General features: G+C 41.0%; 1 protein-coding gene across 1 annotated transcript; it reads right to left on the reverse strand.

Moving 5' to 3' along the window:
- Positions 1-14,934: 14,934 nt before the first annotated feature.
- On the reverse strand, positions 14,935-17,883 carry LOC111205105 (BRISC and BRCA1-A complex member 2). The gene is made up of 13 exons (XM_022700484.2): positions 17,704-17,883; positions 17,487-17,577; positions 17,228-17,411; positions 16,743-16,833; positions 16,396-16,431; positions 16,210-16,311; positions 16,009-16,139; positions 15,875-15,923; positions 15,701-15,790; positions 15,564-15,617; positions 15,376-15,441; positions 15,186-15,283; positions 14,935-15,114 (listed from the first exon to the last, which is right to left on the reverse strand). Exons 1-13 carry the CDS (start codon positions 17,866-17,868, stop codon positions 15,048-15,050), a joined length of 1,224 nt encoding a protein of 407 aa, XP_022556205.2. The 5' UTR covers positions 17,869-17,883; the 3' UTR covers positions 14,935-15,047.
- Positions 17,884-21,794: the final 3,911 nt, after the last annotated feature.

Raw genomic sequence — 21,794 nt, forward strand, 5'->3', positions numbered from 1 at the left:
CCGAGAGGTCGCTCCAGGCTTCGGGAGCGACCTGGAGGGGTCACTGCGAGACGTCGCTCCGGGTCGCTCTCGTGTCTCCGAGCGATGAAAACACGAGCGACTTCTCCGCGTCGCTCTGGTAAGGTCGCTCTCGTGCCTCCGAGCGATGAAAACGCGAGCGACTTCTCTGCGTCGCTCTGTTAAGGTCGCTCTCGTGCCTCCGAGCAATGAAAACGTAAGCGACATCGGGGTGTCGCTCTGGCCAAGTCGCTCTGAAGGGGTGTCACAGCGACTTCACGGTGTCGCTCCGGTGAGGTCGCTCTCATGCACTGCTCGTCCAATGATCACCTTTATCACCTCTTTTGAGCTCCAAATGCACCCAAATGTCTCCAAGAACTCCATGTGGTACTCCAATACCTGATAAAGACTCATGTATGGAAAATGCAACCTAAACATGGCTAAATCCTAGTCTATATGATCAAAATGCACATGGGTGAATGGATAAAACAATGGAAATATGCAAGATATCAAGATCTTCACTACCTTCGAAATCTCAGCCACCAAAGAAGGAATCTGGTCTCTGAAACCCGATTCGAAGAAACCTTCGTATACAGAGATCTCACCCAGCTCAAAATATGAAACCCTATCAAAAAGACCAGGGATCCGAATGATAACGTCGTCGGGAAGACGAAACTTCTTTCTCCAGTTTGCGACCTCCTCTACTCCTATTACCGATAGAGGACCCACCGGCGAAAGTCTGTCTCCTCCCGGAGGAGGCGGAGCCTCTCCAACAGCAGCATTCCTGAGTTCCTCTATTTCGGCGGTCAGGTCCAGAGAAGATTCTGAGGAATCCATGGACTCGCAGGCCTCGTTTCCAACCCTACGTTTTGAGTGAACCCTAGTACCTACCGAAGAGGACCCGAGGGCGAGATCTAGACCGTTTGTCATCCTTAAAGGTTCGGAATAAAGGATGGGGAGAAAGAAAATGTTACCTGAGAGAATGAAGACCTAGGCCTGAGTAATAGAGATCGCGCGAGATTTTGGTGAGAAAGAAAAGGAAACCCAAAAGTCCAGGCAGCAAAAACGGGGAAACAAAATAAAAAACCCTAAGATTGACTTACACGCGTCAAGAAGGTGAGACTGTGCGGGAAAACGAGTCTCGAAGCATGATAAGGGAACCTATCCCCTCAGTCCTGGGGACCCGAAGAACTAACGAGATCATGAGGAACCCATTACCAGTATCATCTCTCCGACTCTCTCCAGCCTGTACACATCTTAACATCAGAGTTTCGGCCCCACCATCTCCAGAAGATAGAAGGAACTACTACTAGACTCCGGTCAAACACGAAGGAATCGATCCTCACCTGGGTTCATAATGAGTTCCGGCTTGAGTGGAACCCAGGCTAGCAAGACCAAGGGAATAGGGTCCTGCCTAAGGAGAGCCTGCTGAGAATGAGCAACCCCGGTTGACATAAGCGCACAGGTTATTCCCCGACTTGACGAAATCGAGAAATAAGGGGCAAACTGTTAGGGAAAAATACCCCGGTATCATTTCCTCCAGCCTCCAGGCAGGACCCAGACCCTCGGGTCCCCGATAAGGAAACACTCTGGGTCCCCGCTAGAAGGAACCCCGAGTTCGCTCCCTGGAACCGAGCTCCCTTCCAAGAAATGGAAAACTTCCGACAAGGAAAACCTTCCATATTTCCGAATATGGAAGAGTTTAACCTAATGAAACCGACTCCTAAACGACTATATAAGAGCTACTAAAACCCTAAAGCAAGAGATCGACTTCTCCAAGGCTTAGAGACTAGAATTAGACGACTAGAACTAGGGTTTATTCAAAGATCATTGTAGCCTCTCTTGTTCTAGTTTTCTGATCATTAATACGTCTCTTCAAGCCCATATTCTCATTATTCTCTCAAATCCTTACGAAATACATATAAACTCATAGGGTTTACCAGCTTGTCCATCGTTCCGTAGTACTCACAAAGAGCCTACACAAAAATCCCCTAACACCTGGTTCAAACACGGCCCAGGCCTAAGAAGAACCCAGAAAAGGAGACTTCGGAGCGACGTCCTGTTCACGCCAAGCTCGAGGGACCTGCCACCGACAAGCCGATGTTGATGCCCACTGAAGCTTCGACCGTTTCTCCTTCAGGTCTTGCGCCAACCAGAGATAACTAATTCAGGCCACGAGCCCCATGAATAAGTCTTGACATCTTGCCAGGTCATCTCTAAGCAAGTCTAGAACCTGGAAACGTCTACTAGACCCCGGTCTATCCGGGGGAAATTTGTTCTCCTCCAGGTTCGAAAACGGTCCAGACCCAAAAAATACCTGGGAAAGAAGGAATACTGGAGTGGTGTCCTGCCCAGGGGAAGCCTGATGAGAATGAGCAACTCCGATTGACTTGAGAACAAAGTTTATTCGCCGAGTTCGAGAACGAAATCGAGAAATAAGGGACAAACTGGTTGGGTAAAATCATCCAGGCCTCAGGCAGGACACCGGCCTCCAATTTTCTGTTTAGAGAAGCTCCGGCTCCGACCCCTGCATCCATCCCTGCCTCTAGATCAATAAAAGGGATTACTAGATCCTATGATCTTGTTACAAAAAAAAAGATCCTATGATCTTGCGCATAAGTGGAAACCCCACACATATAACGCATGGAAAATATTTGAAAATCGCATGAATGGGCTAGCACAAGCCATAGTATGTGGTCAAATATAGTACTCCTGCTCAAGAGCCTACTCCCATGCTGGATACGAAGTACTGATAATGCAAAGTACTGCCTGAGAAGCTTACACGCTTACTCTCAGGCAGAGAGCATATTACATATAATGCAAAATACTGCCTGAGGAGCTTACACGCTTACTCTCAGGCAGGGAGCATATTACATAATATGCAAAGTACTGCGTAAGGAGCTTACACGCTTATTCTTACGCAGGGAGCATCGTACGAAACATGCCAATTCCTGCAACAACGCAGGAGGCATAAGTACAAACGCAAAGTACTGTATTCAAACTCAGAGTTTGTACAGGGAGCAACAATGGGTATGAGAATAAAGCAGGATTGGGTCTGCGCAAGCCTGAGTGTACTGTCAAAACTACCTAAAACCCCTGTGCAGCCTAAGGCGCATCGGGGTTCCTAGAGCACCACATGTGAAAGTACTTGTATTAAAATGCTATGTGCTATACAATACAGGGAACACTGGGTATACTTGCAAAAGTACTGTGGAATACATGGAGCAAAAGTGCAAAAGTCCGGGAGCACCTAATAATATCTGCTTATCCAAACATGGAAAGCAGCAAAGCCTGGCACTTGGGTCATTACACCCATACCAGCACCCTCTAAACCTGTTAGTGACTTCCTGCAGAAGTAGAATACAACATAATAACTCGATAATAGCCAGCTTCCGAGCGGCAGAATACGAAATCCGAACAGGTACCGGTAGTAGTCTTGCCTAGTAAGGCGGAGTACAGTCCCTGCAAAACCAAATATCTCGGGTTCTTACGAACTCCAGATCTAAAGATAACCTCATGGTTATTAGATCATAACCCCCGGGTTATTAAGAACCTTCGGGTCCCCAAGCAGTCTCCGGGTCCTTAAAAGATCTTAGGGCCTGGAAAAGATAAACCTCCAGGCTCTTATATAACCCCGGGTTCAAAACGACCTCCGGGTCCAAAAGAAACCTCCGAATTCAAAACGACCTCTGGGTCCAGAGCAACCTACGGGTTCAAAACGACCTCTGGTCGAAAAGAAACCTCCGGGTTCAAAACGACCTTCGGGTCTAGAGCAACCTCCGGGTTCAAAACGACGTTCGGGTCCAAAAGAAACCTCCAGGTTCAAAAAGACCTCCAGGTCCAGAGCAACCTCCGGGTTCAAAACGATCTCTGGGTTCTAAATACGACCTCAGGGTCTGAAGGAACCTCCGGGTTCCCAAACAACCTACGGGTCCTTACTCAACCTCCGGGTTCTAAATGTGACCTTCGGGTCTAAGGCAGCCTCCGGGCTCAAGAAACGACCTTCAGATCCCAACGACACCTCTGGGTCCCAACAACATCTCCAGGTTCTGAAGCAATACCATAGTTCCGTACGATCCTAGGATCCATCTATTGAATCTCCGGGTCCATAAGAGAGACCTGCTATCTCTTGGAAAAAATTCACGAGTAACCCATCTACGGAAGGTGGAATGTGATGCATCCCTATACTCCAAGTTCACGAACCTAACACATCTGGTTTTGTATTTAACTCTTCCAAAGGGTAGCTGGACGACACACTGGAAGACGCTCCCAGGTTTTGATAAAGGAAGACACTGCTCCAAAAAGCCTACCTAGCAATCAACGAGAGTCAACCCGACGGAGGCGACTTCAAGTCGAAAAGATATACGAGAAGGTCCCCTTGAAGGTCCACACAACCATCAGGTTCCTGGACAAAAGTTCAACCAGCCTCCGGGTTCCAGGACGATAGTCCATCCAGCCTCCGGGTTCCAGGACGATAGTCCATCCAGCCTCCGGGTTCCAGGACGATAGTCCATCCAGCCTCCGGGTTCCTGGACGAAAGTCCATCCAGCCTCTGGGTTATCGGACGAAAGTCCATCCAGTCTCCGGGTTCCTGGACGAAAGTCCATACAACCTCCGATTTATGAAGAATCGCACCCACGAGCCATGAGTTTCGGAAGGATGTATCTCTAAATCTTCAGATTTTGAGAAAACATGCCCAGGATCCTCCGGGTTCCAAGAAAGCACGACACAAGGTCATCCTAGCATTGATTGTAGCCTACCTCCGGGGAATGATTGCAATATCACATAGTTGAGAGTGGCCAAGAATAATTGGTAGAGTTCAACTAATGGTTCCACATTCTTTATTCGGCATGGGCACTACTGCTCACCGCAAACAACATGTCAAAGAGTTCTACTCTGGTACCAAGAATCAACTAGGTTATCTCCAAGTACCAAGATAAACATGCCGAACGTCCCTCTGCCGAAGGTCAGGGTACAATCCTGACACAATGCAAGAAGTTACAGCTATAAAATCAAAACCTCCAGGAGCATCAATTTGCTAAACACAATAAGGAGACCGGTACGAAGATCTGAATGAAAGTCCATTACAACATTTACAAGCTCGAGAGGCGCAAAGCAAGGCCAGCAGAATCAAGCATGAGGATCCTCAGTTTCGGCCTCCGGGTCTTATTAAACCTCCTTATCCCCCTAATCCTTAGCCTCGCCAAAATTCTCCCTCTCAGAATTCATGGGTCCTGACCCATACACTCCTCCACACAATTCATGGAACCAGAGAGCCTGAACTAAGGCCAAGTATAGCTACAGAGCAGCACAAGTATCTGGGGTATGAGAAGAAGCATCACCCTTTATGCAGACGTTCCCGACTTCTCCATCTAACATGCGGCCAACTCCGACCAATCCCCACCATGGGGGCAACGTCTCATCTTTATAAAGGAGAAGAAGAAGTCTTACAGACTCAACTTGATCCTGCGCGACAGTGATGTCCGCCCTTAGAGCATTTACTAGGTCCTACATGATGGTTTTCCTGATAATCCACTTCCAGTCCATCGAAATCAAGAGTGCAACTACATCCATGTGACCATCCTCACTCAGACCAAACACATGCCCATTGAAACATGTCTACCACGTGTCTGTGTCGAATCAAGGATTATTGCCCATTCTCCAGGCCGTACATCTCCAATCAGGCTGTGAATCCTTTCAGACCGATCGCAAGTACATCCAAGCATACTCGATAAGGAATTTTGAAGACCCTGGCTACGAGCCGATATCCTACTCCAAATTCAACAAGGAGCTTGATACCATGGTGAAACTCACGAAGTCCTATGAAGAAAATCATGTTATTTCCTGCCTTCAAACATGAAACCAGAAAATAAGGGGCAAGCTGTTGGGGAAAATATCCTATGAAGTGATTACTCCAGCTTCCGGCTTCCAGGTTCCTGCCTCCAGGTTCTGGGTTCATGCCTCCAAGTTCCGGGTTCCTGCCCCCGAGTCTGGGTCTGCCTCCAGCTTATGGCTTCCAGGCCGAGTGATTTATCATGCCTTAGGATAAAAAGAAGTTTTCCTTTAATAAGGTAACCAGCTTGAACAATAAGGAATCTCCCTAAATCCGAGAGAAAGAGGAACTATTCCTAACATATTAAGAAAAATGAAAATATTCTATTATCTAAGGATATAATGAATATTTCCAAATCCTAAGAGGGGAGGCACGACCTCCACTATAAATATAGGTTTTTAAACCTAAAGAAGTGGGGGTCCGAGACGTCCATTACCAGAGCTCACCAATTCCACAGCCGCCAAGGCAATACTCCACACCTAGAAGACCTTCTTCTTCGACACGCCTATGATAGGCTGATTCTGGCGGTTACTATCAACCAGATAAAGATTTATGCTCACTGCAGCACGTCTACAACTCTACTTACTGGCTCAGGCCACGATCTCCAGCTCATCAGCAAGGTCCCTCCATGCTCATTTAGGCACATCGACACATCATGCTCACTGCAGCATATCGACAGGTCTACCATCTGTTCCGGCCATGTGCCCTCTAGAACAGATGACTCTTATCCACTACAGAGCTACGTGCTCCCAAGGTTATGTGCCCATTAGGCCATGAGCCCACTGGATCCACGTGCTGCCAAGGCTACGTGCCCATCTAGGCTACGCGCCTCCATATACATGAATTACGAACGGCTTGATCCCTCATTAAAGGGTACGTAGGCAATCCCCACTGAAGGATGCAACTATAAGTCCAAACACCTTCCATGGTCTCGTGCATAGATACCCAAGGACCGACCTTGGTAGCCGGAACCATCAACTATAGATCAGAAGACACCCAAGGACCGACCCTGGTAGTCGGAACCATCGATCATAGATCAAGAAGATCCTGCGATCTTCACTATCGATAGGCGGCCCCCGCCTAACGACCAATCTCCCCTGCTGCTACAAAGGCACCGACGACATATACAGGCACATACCCATATGGCAGTATCCTAAGAGCAGGATCTCTTGGTTTATCAGTTATCGAAGCAGGAGAATACACTCAAAGACATGTCTCTTGCCTCCTATCATTCTGTAGAGCTGAGCACGGATTGCTTGTACACAAAAATACCCTAACAGGGTCTTGTAGATCGATTCCTAGTCCGACACATTTGTCTGGATTAAAAACATCTAAGACATGGATCATTAAATCTTTTAGTGGACCACATATAGATGGGTATTTAATTTGTTGTAGTGTCAAGCAACTAGCTCTTCACTTTTCTGTAATTGCTATACAAGGCATCGTTCCATGAGCGTTTATAGCAGCCAATATAACATTTCTGGGATGCTTTTTGGCTTTCACGGATGATCTGAACGCCTTTCGGGATCAGAAACTTTACACATTGATGATATGTGGAAGGGATGGCTTTCCTCGTGTAGATCCATGGCCTGGCAAGTATGGCATTGAAGGGCACAAGTTAATCTACTTCGAAAAAGTCAACCAGTTGGCGTACGTTATTTGCGAAGACTAGCAACTAGATGTATCCAAGTAAGTATGTTGTTTCTCCCGCTAATCCGGTGAGAGGCATTATGGTGCCTTTCACTTTGGTTTTGTTAAAACCCATACGTCTAAAAGCATCGCAGAACAGCACGTCAACCAAGCTTACAATATTGATCATTACTCGAGACAGCTAGAAACCAGTGACTTGCTTTATGATTAGGGAGTCGTCGTGAGGTTTATCGAGCTAAATCGTTTCACTTTCGTGAAATGTAATCTCGCCGTTGGGGCCTTCCATTGGAGTAATCTCCTTGGATCTGTTTCCGGATCTTCTTTGGTAGGATTTTATGGAGTTTATTGAGTCACAACATAATTTAGAGCCTCCAAAGATGATGTCGATTCTCTTACGACTATATCCCTTGGCTCCTTGAGTTTATTAAGAACTGTTATTGGTAGGGAGATCATATTTATATTAAGTAGGGGTGTACCTCCTGATTGTATTTTGGGATTTCGAGGCGCTGGAGGAGGTGTGGTGACTGATTTCATTGATCCGCCACATATGCTAAGACGCTTGAAGATGAGCTCGATTCTTGGTCGAGGACTCGCTTGTGATCTGGAGGACTCTTCTTTTTTGGTTGTTCTCTTTCTGAGGAACTTGCTTTGGGATTCTCCTTTGGTGGAGGAGAACTTTCTTTTTCTTTGGGCTTCCCATTTTTTTGATCCTCGGCTTGCTTTGCTAACATGCAAAGTCGAGTTCGACATTCTCCGGTGGAATGCCCCTTCTTCTTATGAAATTTGCAGATTTTGTTTTTTGGGATCTTGTGTTCCTCGAGTCAGATTATCGATGGTATAATTTTGTTTGCTAGGTGACTAACCGTTCGGCCTGGTATTACGTTTTCCAGGGTTGGATACAAAGGGTCTCGTCTGCATTTTACAGTGATAGCTGCAGTATCCTCTTCTATGAAGAAGAAGTCCGAAGCGCGATGTAACATATCTTCGAGCAATACTGGTGTCCGACCAACAAGTTTTTCCTTAAATTGCTAAGTGAAGCAGACAACAGTTTTTAGCGCGGTAAGGGCCTTATTGTCGATCAGGTTCATGATTCGAAATCTCCCTTCTTTCAACCTGTCTATGTAGGATCGAAGTGTCTCATTATGTCCTTGTATTATTGAGAAAAGTGCTCCTTCCGATATCTTCTCTTCTACGAATACATAGTAGTGTTGCAGGAACGCGACCGCTAGCTAAGTGAATTTGTCAATGGAGTTTCTTTCTATGCTTGCGAACCATTCCAGTGTGGATTCTGTGAGATTATTAATTTAAAATTTTTTTATTGTCATCCCTTATATATTAAAGGAAAAACATTATAATAAATGTGTTCACACTATAATAGACACGTGGCAGCTTTACAACGATTTGAGAATGGGCACGCTGACGTGTCACGTATAATGAGCTTCTCAGCCAAACTCTACATAAATATGATAACACTATGTATTTTACGTTTTGTTTTTAAATATAAAACTCACATGTAAGGTTTCAATAAAACTCACAATATCCAGATTTTTTTATTCGAATCAAAATGGATAACAAATCGAAAGTCTAATTATACATATATTATTTTTATTATTTGCGGATAGGTTGGGCAAAATATTCGTAAATTTTTTATTCGATTCGTTATCTGTTTTGATTCGAACCAAAAAATCAGAATATATGTAATCCTACGAAGCAAATCAAATACTAAACAAATATCTGTAAAAACGGAGCAAATCACAAATACTAATATTTTTAGGAACGGATATCTGATTCGATCCGTTATATGCATATATATACATATATTTAAAGAATTATATATATAAGTAATATATATATATATATATACTATAGTTTATATAATTTTACAATATTTTTATGTACTAAATTTATTATATTACGTATTAGAATTTAAAAAATTAAATAATAATTTTTTTTGTAATGAAATATTATTATTTTATAATTTTCATTTATTTTTTAAAAAAATATTAATATTTTCGGATATCTGAGGCACCGAATATCCGGGTGGCTACAGATCAAATCGACACTAATACCTCCAAATACTCGGATACTCGCATATACTCCAAACACCCCTATTTACAAATACAATTTGACTTTCTTTATATGAAAGAAAATTCACTAATGTCTAGGCTTATTTTATTGTTTATTATTTTTTTTTAAGAATTTTATCTTTCATGTGTTATTTTCAATAAAAATGTCATTTAATATTGATTAACAATATCTTTATATATTTACCAACCACTTTTATGTACTTTACATACACATACATGTAGACATTAACGTGGACACCTATATAACTAAATATTCACTACAAGTTAAATATCTAATTCTCTTGCAAGTTGAAATATTCCTTTTTAATGGTTATTTTACTATCGACCGAATTGTAGTGAAATGATTTGTCTTAATAATTTTATTTTCATTTTCTTTAACTATTATATGTTTAGAAACTATAATATGAGACCGTTGGTTCGACATCAGGACTATTTAAAATTCATATAACCTGAAACCAAACAAATAATAATAATTTTTGGTTATCACCGGAAAAACAAAAAAAAACATCAACAATTTGAACCGAACAAACCAAAATAAATATTGATTTAGAATTATAGCTATACTTTAGGAAATTAAAAATAAAAAAATAACCTAAAACCGAACCGATATCCAGATTAAACAGATTTAATGTCTCTTTATTAAAATAACAAAACTAATAATCACATTTCGCACAAGGCGCGGATTATTACCTAGTTGTATGGTTATTACATCAACAATAGGTGCTGAAAAGTCACCCAATAAGTTTTAAATTTAATTAATATAAAATTGAAAGTTACATCTTTTTAAAAAATCCTAAAATAATATACAAAAAAGCTCTATACATTAGTACTCGATAAATTAATAAACACAACAAATTAATAAATTTATTTAGTCTCGACTTAGAGTGGTTCAAAATATGATACAAATCGATAAAATAATAAAAATAACTAACTCTTAGAAAATCCTATTGATATACCATGGATTTTACTACATTTAGACCATAGTATATGACCTATTTAGAGTCTGTTATATGTGTTTGTAATCTCTTTTAGAGTATTTTCAGGTTCAGATACGTTTTGGAGAACTTTGGTGATTATAAAGCTTTTTGAGGTGCAGAACTGGACGGACGCGTCAGAAGTTTAGCTACGGATGGAGCCTTCCCACGTTGCGATTGATCCCATATTTTGACAGAAGATATAACTTTGAGTTAGCTTTCTACGTCCACAGGTTTGAGGTCCATCTAACGGTTAGATCTAATGTTATGCCCTTTCTACCGAAGAGTGATACATATGTCTCGCAAGAGGAAGCTGTCGAGGATTAGAATGAGTTTCGATCGACACCACGGCCTTGGGCCCAGAAGTCACAAAATATTACCAGAATGTACCTTGCCGACCTAAAACCCTATATATATTTTTTCTAAGCCATTGTTGACGGCTACGTTTTCTATACTTTATGTTATGCTTTATTCTATTATTTATTAATAGTATTAGGTTAGGAGAGAAGAGATGAACTCCTTCAGAGTCCTCTTGGAATTCCTTTGATTTTTTTATTGGTTTTATTATATCTATTCATCTATGATTTCTATGACAACTATTATGTCTTAATAGATCCACAGGTTAGATCTATGTTTTCTAGAGTTTTGATGTTCTTCTGATTATAGATCTGCTAGGGTGATTATTAGATCATTCACAGAATTGACATATTGTTTGTGTTCTAGAATAGCTAACTAGAACTCTGAACTTAGGATTGTAGACAACAATGATGGTTGGTTCTCTTCTTGAATTAATTCTGCTGAGTTAGGATTGCTAGAAACATGTGACAGCTGATCTAGTGAAAAACTAGTGAGCAAATCGATCAGATCTGTAATGCTTGCCTAACGCAGTGTCGATCGACACTCATTCAATAGTATCGATCGACACTCAGTCTGTGTTGACATGCAACAGTTGAAACACCGGAGTTAGTCAATAGATTAGACTCACAGCGAGAGCTGGTTGTCTTTTGCATTAGACATCGAGTCCTAGGATCAACTCTTAGCATCTATAGATTGAGTTCTAATAACATGAATGAAACCCTAAGTCTAGCAACCCCTCTTCTATCAACAATCAAACTCATCTGTCTACTTTAATGTTTATTTATTGCTTTATATATTTTGACTTAGCTTGATCTGAAACTCAAGTCTATTGTGTGAGGTATCGAATTTCTGTGGATATGATCCTTAACTAATGTAATCGATCTCTTATTTAAGAGAGTTGTTTTTGGGGTAATTTGTGCACTTTACCTATGTAAATGTATGATCTTATTAAAATCACAAATTAATAATTTATATATATATAATCTATATAAGTACAAATAAAATTTTATTGTTTATTTTATATTCACAACATAGTTAATCTTTTTTTTAACACTTCAATATATTTTTGATAATATTTAGTAAAATTATATCTATTTTTGTTTAAATTGTAAGAAACATATTTTATATACAAAAAATAATATAATAAAATAATAGGAAAATCGATTTTTAAAAATTTAATTAATATATATATATGTACGGTAAATATAAGAAAAAATTATTTGTAAAGTTAATAAAATACATCATAGTCCTAATAACAGGAGATTTATACAGAACTTCGTGCTCATTTCCTTTATATCTAACATATAACTTAAGTCTGTAATTGTCGAAGTTATTATGACTCGTTAAAGAAAACAGAGTTGGAGCGAGACAGAAAAAAGAAAATATAATGTTGAAATTGAGAAGAAACGGTTTGAATTGTCATTCAATATTTTCATGGAAGTACAAAAAGGATTCCATTAGAGTTTAACATAACAGGAGCAAACTGAAGTCTACTTCCTTTGGCGAGAGAGAAATACTGGGCGCCATGATGGAGCTTGGAGTACCCATGAGCAGACATCTAGACTCATTATCAAGGCAGTAAAAAACATGATATTTTCTTCTGGATACAAATTTCCCCATAGACTTGCAGGTTTCCTGTTGGCTTGAAGTTACATATATAATTCGTTTATTTTTTTGGGGTAGGGTCTGCAGTTTTATCGGGTTCTCTCCTATCTAGGTCTGGGACTTTTAACCGAAACCGTTTATCCGAACTGGATCCGACCCGAAATGGACCGGTTCGGTTTCGGTTATTGGTATATTATCCAGCGGGTCCTATTTCGAACCTAGGTTGGAAAGGCACAGAAGCAACTATGTTAGCACTAGAGCACTTCAACTTTTATGTATTCTTTTATATTACAAATATATATAGCATTCCAATAGTAAAATTCTTATAAACTTTTAGAGACTTGAATCCGAGTTGGATAGACTAAAAAGCAAGTGTGTAACCAGTGGACCACTCGATTTATATTAAATTATTTTATTTTGTAAATATATATGAGTTACATAATAAACGAGTACCCGGAACCGACGCGAAACCGGTGGTACCCGACCTGAAACCCGAACCAAAATTTACTAAGTACCTATTATGAAATTTGGCCAGCTCTAAAACCAATCAAGATGACCCAATATGGATGATGAAGGAGCTTGGAATGAAGGACGACCAACCAGACCTGAAAGGGGATTTTAGAGACTATTGTACTCAACCAAACTAAGCATGAGGATCATACTAGTCAAGCCAGAATCAGTTTGGGTCATGGAGTTTTCAGAGATGTTCGAAAAATTCCCATTTTCGGCCATATCGATCTAATACGGCCACCTGATGATCTTGTGAAGTTTTTGTTCCTAAATGGTGAGCGATTGCATTATTCCATCAAGCCAAAGTCAGGAACACATTCCAACATGCCCAAGAAAGCTTCTAGACACGTTCTGGATCGATGGGCCCAAAGCAAAGTATTTCCGGTCCGTGATGAAAATCATAACAAAATCACTTTGATTTTGTTTGAAGCCATTTTCGACCAGCCTTTTCCATTGGATTACTTGCCCATTTGCATCAGGAAATACCAGAAGAATAGTGATGAAGAAGCCTTGGTCAAAATTATAAAGAAGTTGTCTTTTATTGCTTAACCACCTCACCCACCACCGAACTAGTTATTTCTTTGTCTATTACAGTTTCTTCATGCTGCTCATGCAGCCACTCTACTTATTTTCGTGTCTGTTCTCCTTTTCTATTTAGTTCTGGTCGAACTTAGTTTGTAATCTCAATCATCATTTTAAATCAAAAACTGTTTTATTCTTTGGTGATTCATTGTTCTTTGAGCAACTTGATTGTGGAAGTGTGTGAATCCAAAATTATCAACAAACTCTCAAGTTGACTGGTGTGTCAAATTCAGAAAGAGAGAAAAGTTTCAGAAGTCTTTCCGCAGCCTCAGTGAATCTAATCAACCCACAAACCTACCCATCAACCTATTCGGAGGAAGCTAGTGAATCTAATCAACCAACAAACCTTCAAAAGTCTTTCCGCAGCCTCAGTGAATCTACTCGACCCACAAACCTACCCATCAACCTGTTCGGAGGAAGCTAGTGAATCTAATCAACCCACAAATCTACCCATCAACCAGTTCGGAGGAAGCTAGTAGCTGGCCAAACCCATATCCTTCACCCTCAAGCCATAAACCAAGCAAATATGTTAATATCCCTGTTCGGGATTGCGCTAGGCGCTGTACGTGCGGCCAGATGGAGCCTAGCGCCGAATCAATTAATCGGGGCCTAGTTTTAGGGTGTTTATATTAGTTATCGCATATATATTATATATTGTATATAAGTACATGAGATGTTGAGTTGGTTCAGTGGCTTAGGTGCTTAGTTTGGATTGTAGGTGTCAGGTTCAAAGCCTAGCAGTGGAAATTTTAGGTTTTTTCGGCATTAACTTTAATGAAGAGTAGTATGGACAATTTCTGATCATCCTCTTCTTTAGGATACACGAACTGCAACTCAATTTCAATGGCGGCCAAATATCTTTTTCTCAAATTCTCATCTTTTTCTTTCGTTTTTCTTGGTATTTAAACTCAAAACTGATAGATCTACCATATAAATTCGATTTCTGAAACTCTAATGAACCAAAAAGTGAGGTTTTCAAATTTTCCAATTTTTAAGCCGATTATATCAAAATCGTTCGATTTCTGGAACTCTAATGAACAAAAAAGTGAGGTTTTCAAATTTTCCAATTTTTAAGCCAATTATATCAAAATCGTTGCAGCTCTCATCCGCCGAGCGCCTATCTGCCGCCGATACGGACATGGGTTAATATCATCAACCCTAATCTAGATTCAACAAAGTTCAGAGTGGAAAATTCTTGTGAAAAAGTCATTATATTGGATATGTTTGTTATATAATTCACTTATCCGAAAGGCATGGACCCGATCTATCCGAACTCGATCCGAATATCCGAAGTCGCAGCCCTACTCCTGTCTCTGGTTCCTCTTTTACACATTCCATATTTGTAAGTGTGCTTCTCGTTTATCAATAAATTTCAAATTTCAACGAAAAAAACATAACAGGAGAAATATAACAAACATTTCAAGAGAGAAAAAAGAGCTCAGTTTAGGGACTCTAATGTTGGAGCAGAGCTTCGTTACAATATTTTTTGAAGTTGACAGCTTCATCGGTTAGGAAGTCACTGCATAAAGTAAAAAGCTTTGAATGTTAAACAAGGAGAATCAGTAAATGTGACATGTAAGCGAGACTCACCACAATCGTTCAGCCATGCGCCCCACTTCCCACCTTGGACTCCATGGGTAATCGGTGAGGAGGTTTAATTTGACCGGCTCGCTCAATTGGTTTAAATGCTGCATATTAAAAAATTATCCATTCATTATACCTAAGAAAAAAAGAAACCCAACGACTTTTGTTTGGCTCGTTTCCAGATTGTTTTTCATACCTGGCAACTTTGGAGCATTAGAGCTGGCTGCTGCTTTGGAAATTGAGTTGGAAAGAAGAAGTGAACCTACATCAAAAGACTTCATATTTACTGCGGAACTGAGAATTCTCCAGAAGATAAAGCTTTGATAAACTCAACTGAATCAAAATCTACTTTGTATTGAAAGCCCTGAGGAGTGATAGACTTACCACGAATGGAAATGGTCCCGAGGTAGCAAGGAACGATGCCTTACGGCAAAAGGTCTAGCAAGAAAACACAATAATAATAATAAGAAAATCTGAGAATCTCGGAAATCAATTTAAACATATGCCAAGAAATTACTTACAGGATCCGCTTCAAGAGGTCTTCCAAGAAAAAGAGTCAGTGCCTCAACAAAACTCCTCCTTACAACAATTGCAGAAACAGCTTCCAGGATCTAGAAAGTAAAACTCGATAAGACCTTGATACTAACAAAATTACACACATATTTTTATGTGAAGAAGATTTAGTAGGAACTGACTTGTCTCTCAAGGGTTTCTTCGAGATGGGGAAGATATTCAGCTAAGCACCTTCAAATTAGAAAAAAAGTAGAGGGTTTTCAGTATATGCATGGTATGGAGGTAGACTGATTATTTTTGTACAGGTGTAACTTACATCCCATCCATCCATGGAGGAAGTTTAACATCCACTACAGAGAAAAGCGCTTTTAAATCAGAAGATGATACTAATTTAAGACGAGGTGACGAAGGTGCTGATTCATACTTTCGAAGAATCGGGTATACCACCTGCATCCACAACTAGTTTATCAACAAGACGCTAACAATTGAAAAGGCGTGAAGAATGGGATAACGAGACCTGAAGATAAATTTTCTGCTCATTCTTCCAAGGGCACCCAACAACAAGTTTGTTTACGCTCATATCCATCACAAGAGGTACTGCAAACTTGACTTCCTCTGGCTACATTAAAAGTTAAAGGTAATGGTAAGTCACATGCCTACTATTCGCTGACTTCACCAAGAGATGATCGACAGATATAAATACCTTGTCAGCTCCTGAAGTCATTTGCATTTCAATTCGCTGAGAAAAAGGAAAACAAAAAGAGCATCAATATTGAGAACTATGAGATGATATATCTAAAATGGTTTTGCACGCAAAATACAAATTCTAAACCAAAAACAAAATCAAATTTCAACCCAGCATTCAAGACATAACTGATCCAATCCTAGGGTTTAACATGACCTGAGCAACAGAATCTATATGCTTTTACACTCGGACAATATAAAAACAAAAAGGTTGCTTTTTCCATCACTATTAACGCATAAATGCTAGGAAAAAAAAAACAGCTTATGAATGATTCCTGATATAAAATTAATGACTTGCATAATTACCTTGCGAGTTAAAACGGTGCTAATTTCAAACTTGACACGATCATCATCAACTTGACCCACTCGCTTTCGTTGGTAGGCCACATATTGATCCCTGTACAGTGAGAAAACAACTTGAACTGAGCCAGGTAGTAACCTGAAAGCAACCTCAATATTACCCAGATTTATCTTTGAAGTAGAACTCCCATGTCTCAGTTATGGCAGTCTGGCACCAATTAGATTCTCCTCTGGAAAATTCTGAAAGTTCCTTCCCCGGATCTGCTACTAATCAAATACTAAGAAAGCTAATATCTTCCACAGCTTCTAGTTGGTGAGCTAAGGAAGTACCTTGAATGGGTTATTGATGCGGAGAACATTCAGAGTTTTGTAGAAAACCCAATTGGTGAGATTGCCAGATAACCATGAGAGTTCTACTCAAAGTTCATCGAATCATGGGTATATAGAAAGAAGAAAAAGTGCCATGCGGACAAAGCTTTTAATGAAACAACCTCAATCCTTGAATGAGAACAAGTAGCAGTGTCGAGTCCTGGTTGTTCCACTCAGACAACGCCTTGTCTAGTAATGAATCAACAGGAGCAATAGTGCTACTACAAGGCATAAAATCCTCATCGTCTGGCCCAAATATGAAATCAGGAGGAGCTGATGGATACTCTGAATTGTAAATAACATCCCCTGCCACAAAAAAGGAAACAAAAACGTTGTGAAATTACAGAAAAAATTGCAAATTGAGAAGAAGAAAACACTTACATTTGATCGCGTCCAGACAATAAGGTATGACCAAAGTAAAACGATCGAGGATTCTGGGATTGAACCTGTTACCCGACCGTACATTTTCGATCTACAAATCGTTGAAGAAGATAATTTAAGTTTAATAACGCCCTAGGAACCCTAATTTTCCAAATAGAGAACGACGAACAAGGGAGGATTGGAACATGAATCTAGTGGAATTAGTGATGATGTTTACCTTGATGGAATCAGAAGAGTGGTTGAGTAAGTAATGGAGCTGATCGGCGATTAAAGGGGGAAATGCTTCGAGCGCCATGGGAAGAATCCCTATTACCGACAGGGTGAAAGTGCCTATAGGTTGCACAAGAGATGAAAAAGGGCTCTCACAAGTAGGCCTGGGCATTTTAATGCAGAACCGATCCAAAAATACCTGATCCGGAATCGGACCGAAAATTTACAAGTACCTTTTGAGTCTAAATTTTTTTTACCCGAAAGAATCGGAACCGAAAAAGAACCGACGCAAATAGACCCGGACCCGAAAAGAACCGACCCGAATAGACCCGACCCGATAAGAACTGATTTGTACCCGACTTAAAACATGTATATCTAAAACTATGATGTTTTTGTGTTCTATTTATATATATATTATTTTATGATTTAGTTAAAATATTTTTTGTTAACAATATTTGTTATTATTTTTTAACATTTTTTAAGTAATATAAAGTTTTAAAATGTAAAATTTAGAGTTTTAAAATGTTTTATTTTAATTATTAATACTTTCTTTTAAGTTGTTTTGTAAAATTTTAGATATATATGACAAATATTCAACTAAAGTTGATGGAACTAAGTATATCATGTCATTTTCAGATCCTAAATACTTGAATCTGACCCGGACCCGAAAAATTACGGGTCTTTTATAGGTATTTTAATTATAGACCCGAACCGACCCGGACCCGAGAAAAACCGACCCGAACCCGAACCGGAAATTTCTAAGTACCTATTGGGTCTAAATATTTAGAACCCGAAAAGACCCGGACCCGAAAGGAACCGGTCCGAACCCGACCCGAAGACCCGAACGCCGAGGCCTACTCACAAGTACAACATTCTGGGTCAAAATGGGAATAGTAAATTCATTTTTGTTCACTAAATTCTACACCATTTATTTAAAAAAATTTATCCTATAGTTTTTTCACTTTTATAATCTAATAAACTAGATTTTGATCGAGCTTTAAAACTGCAGAATTTTATTTTATTATAATCTAATACAAAAAATAGATAATATATTTTTACTATAAAATAAATATGAACTGAACCGAACCGAACAAAACACATGTATAGATCATGTTCTATGGTATTTCAGGTTTTGGTTTTTACCTGAACCGAACTTGAAACTGAATAGAAATCTAAAACTGTAAAATCCAAAAAATACTCACTCTCAGCTCATACCCAATCTCAATCTCAATCTCGAATAAATACTCAAAATACTCAAAGATATCAAAGGTATTGTTTAAGGTGAGTTTGGCCTCAAGTGAAGTAAACAATACTAAAAATGGGTCGAACAGAGGCGTTTATTAGATTTCGAGATGAGGTTACAAAGGTGGAGAAAGTAATGGCAAGCCGGAGCTCGTGAGAGCTTAAACCGGAAAAATACAAATAGCAGAGAGATGATTGTACAGACAATAAACCCTAATCTCGCCGCTAAGTTTGTGTAGCCAAGTGTCGATCCCCTTTCTCTTTTGCTTTCCTCTCCTTTTATAGTCTTTATCCGATCGACTTAACCTAATTCATTTTAATTGATCGCGATACAAACGCTTTTCTGTCGAGAAAACAAACCGGCGCGTCTGTCGGTCACGCGCCAATAGGGTTTAGGCCCATTTAGGCCTTATTAGGCGTAATTATTACGCCTTGATCCCAACGCTTGCCTTTTCCTATAAATAGCGCACCCCTCTTCGCTTCCTCTCATTTTTCTCCGCAGCATCAAGGTACTTTCTCTCTCTACTCTCCTTCTCTCTCTTAATCTCTTTGTTAGAACTTCGATTATCCGAGATGTCGTCGTCCCAACGGTTAACTCGGGAGCAAAAGGGGAAGAAAGTAGCACTTGCTCGGGGTTCTTCCGAGGATCCGGAGGATATCCATCACGAAGCAATGATGGATACGGGGAACATGGATCTAGCGCAACGTCTCCTACTCTCGGAGGCGAGGGAACAATTCCGGGACGACGATGATGGTCAAGAGGCGGTCGACATCCCGACTGTTCTGATCAGTTACTATCCGGGGAACATTTTCGCCGAGGAGAGTCCATTGGAGGCCTGGCGGATTCGACCTTCCGTTGCTGATGGACAAGACTGGCCGAACGTCGAGAAGACGAAGTCTACCGTAAAGTCGGTGGAAGCTATTCTCCAAGATCTCAACGCGCACGGGGTTTCGTTCATAATCCCGAAGGAAGACCAGAGGCCTTGGTCACCGCCGAGAGGTTATCAATGCGTCTATGAGTCGTACTTTCAGAATGACACAAAGCTGTGGTTTCCGATTCCTCGAATCGTCACAGCTTACGCATTCCGCAAGGGAGTTGCTCTGAGTCAGTTGATGAACGGCTCGCTTCGTCTGATGGTCGTTCTGTCGGTGATCGCAGCTGAGGTGGGGACATCGTTGAGCGTAAGATCGTTCAAGGAGCTGACTTCGGTCTCAATTTCCGATGATGGGCTAGTCTCGACGAGAATGCGCCCGAACTACAACGTGGTCACCGGGTATCCGACCAAAACCTCAGATTGGCAGCGTTCGTACTTCTATGTGAACTCGAATAGGTCGGCGTTTGAGGAACCGCCGAGATCTAGTTATCGTGTTCTTTGGAATGCGGAGATGGGTATAGCATACTGATTTAGTGACGACTATCGCGCGTACTCATCTGACGTTTTGCGTTTGTTGTTTATTGTTTTTTTTTTTTTTGCAGTTGGTCATCCGAATCTTGCCACCTACTCCGAGGACTGGAAGAAGAGTGCCCGAACTGTCGCGTTGCAGAGACATGATCATTGGGAGAACTTTACTCGGGAGAGGATCCAAAAATATATCGATCGAATTGCCAATCGTGAGTTTCTACTCCCCTTTTCTGTTTCCGAGCAAACAATCGATAACTTAAGGGTTTTCTTTTTTTGCAGAGGATTGGATCTCGGATTCGCTTCCCCACATCAATCAGTCGGCAACGAAGAGGTTGTCGCTTTTCACACGAGCTGAGCAGAAAGAAATTAACCGAGCCAGATTCATGAAGCAATTGCCAGATTTCAGTCTTATTGTGGCTGGGAAGATAGGTGCCAAGAAAGGTGCTTCCGGAAGCAAAGTGGGTCCCTCGGGGACAGAGGTCGCTGCTGCTGCTCCCGTTACCGCCGAGCAAGCTCTCACTGGCGGCTCTTCCCAAAGAAAGAACTCAAGGAAGAAGAAGAAAGATGCCAAGGCTCGGGGGAGCCTAATGAGGAAGGGAACATCAAGCAAACCGGCGCGGGCGGTTCCTCCAAGAAGGGAGGTAAGAAGAGGAAGCCGGGGATCCACCAACAGATGACGCTCCCAAGAAGAAGAGGATGAAGAAGAAAGACTTCACTCTGAACAAACGATGCCAGCCCCTTAACTCATAAGCGGCGCACAGGCACTCATCCCAATCAATCGGACGAGTCCTGATCAGATATCGAACGAAGGGAAAATAGAGTCCCGCGTCACCTATGCATTCCGCATTGACCGACTCACGAGCAGAATTTTCGGACCTCATCGCAAATCGAAGAATAACGAGTTGGCCGACCAAATTTCTCTCGATTACTGTGTAGCGTCCGAATACCTTTTCCTCGGAAACTTATTAAAATTCGTTGTCTTTATTCATCCGACTAATCGTCAACAAGATTGGTAGGCTTAAATCAACGGGCAACAGATTATTTCAAAATCAACTAAGTCATTTACGATCATTCGTGATGCACCTAAGATGAAAACACTTAAAAACAATTTGAAGTTTTAAAAAGGAAAGGGAAACCTCACGAGTACCGAACAACAAAACCCATCCGGGCCAATAATACAAGACAAAACAAGAGTTCAAGGGCTTCGACGAGCCGAGACCGAGATAAAAAGAAAAGAAAAGTTACAACAGACAACGAGTTTCACTTGTCGACAACAGGAGGATCCTTGCTGCCGCCGCCATCTCCCTCTCCTGGACCCGAGACACGACCAAATGTTGGGGCTGGCGGATCCGCGTTCGCCGTAGGCACCTCTTTTGGACGACCCGCAGGAACACCGTCTTTCTTCTCGGGATCTTCAGAGGAAGATGAGGACGAGCTCGCGTTTTAGATGCCT

Source organism: Brassica napus, chromosome C4 (assembly GCF_020379485.1).
Source record: "Brassica napus cultivar Da-Ae chromosome C4, Da-Ae, whole genome shotgun sequence".
NCBI lineage: Eukaryota > Viridiplantae > Streptophyta > Magnoliopsida > Brassicales > Brassicaceae > Brassica > Brassica napus.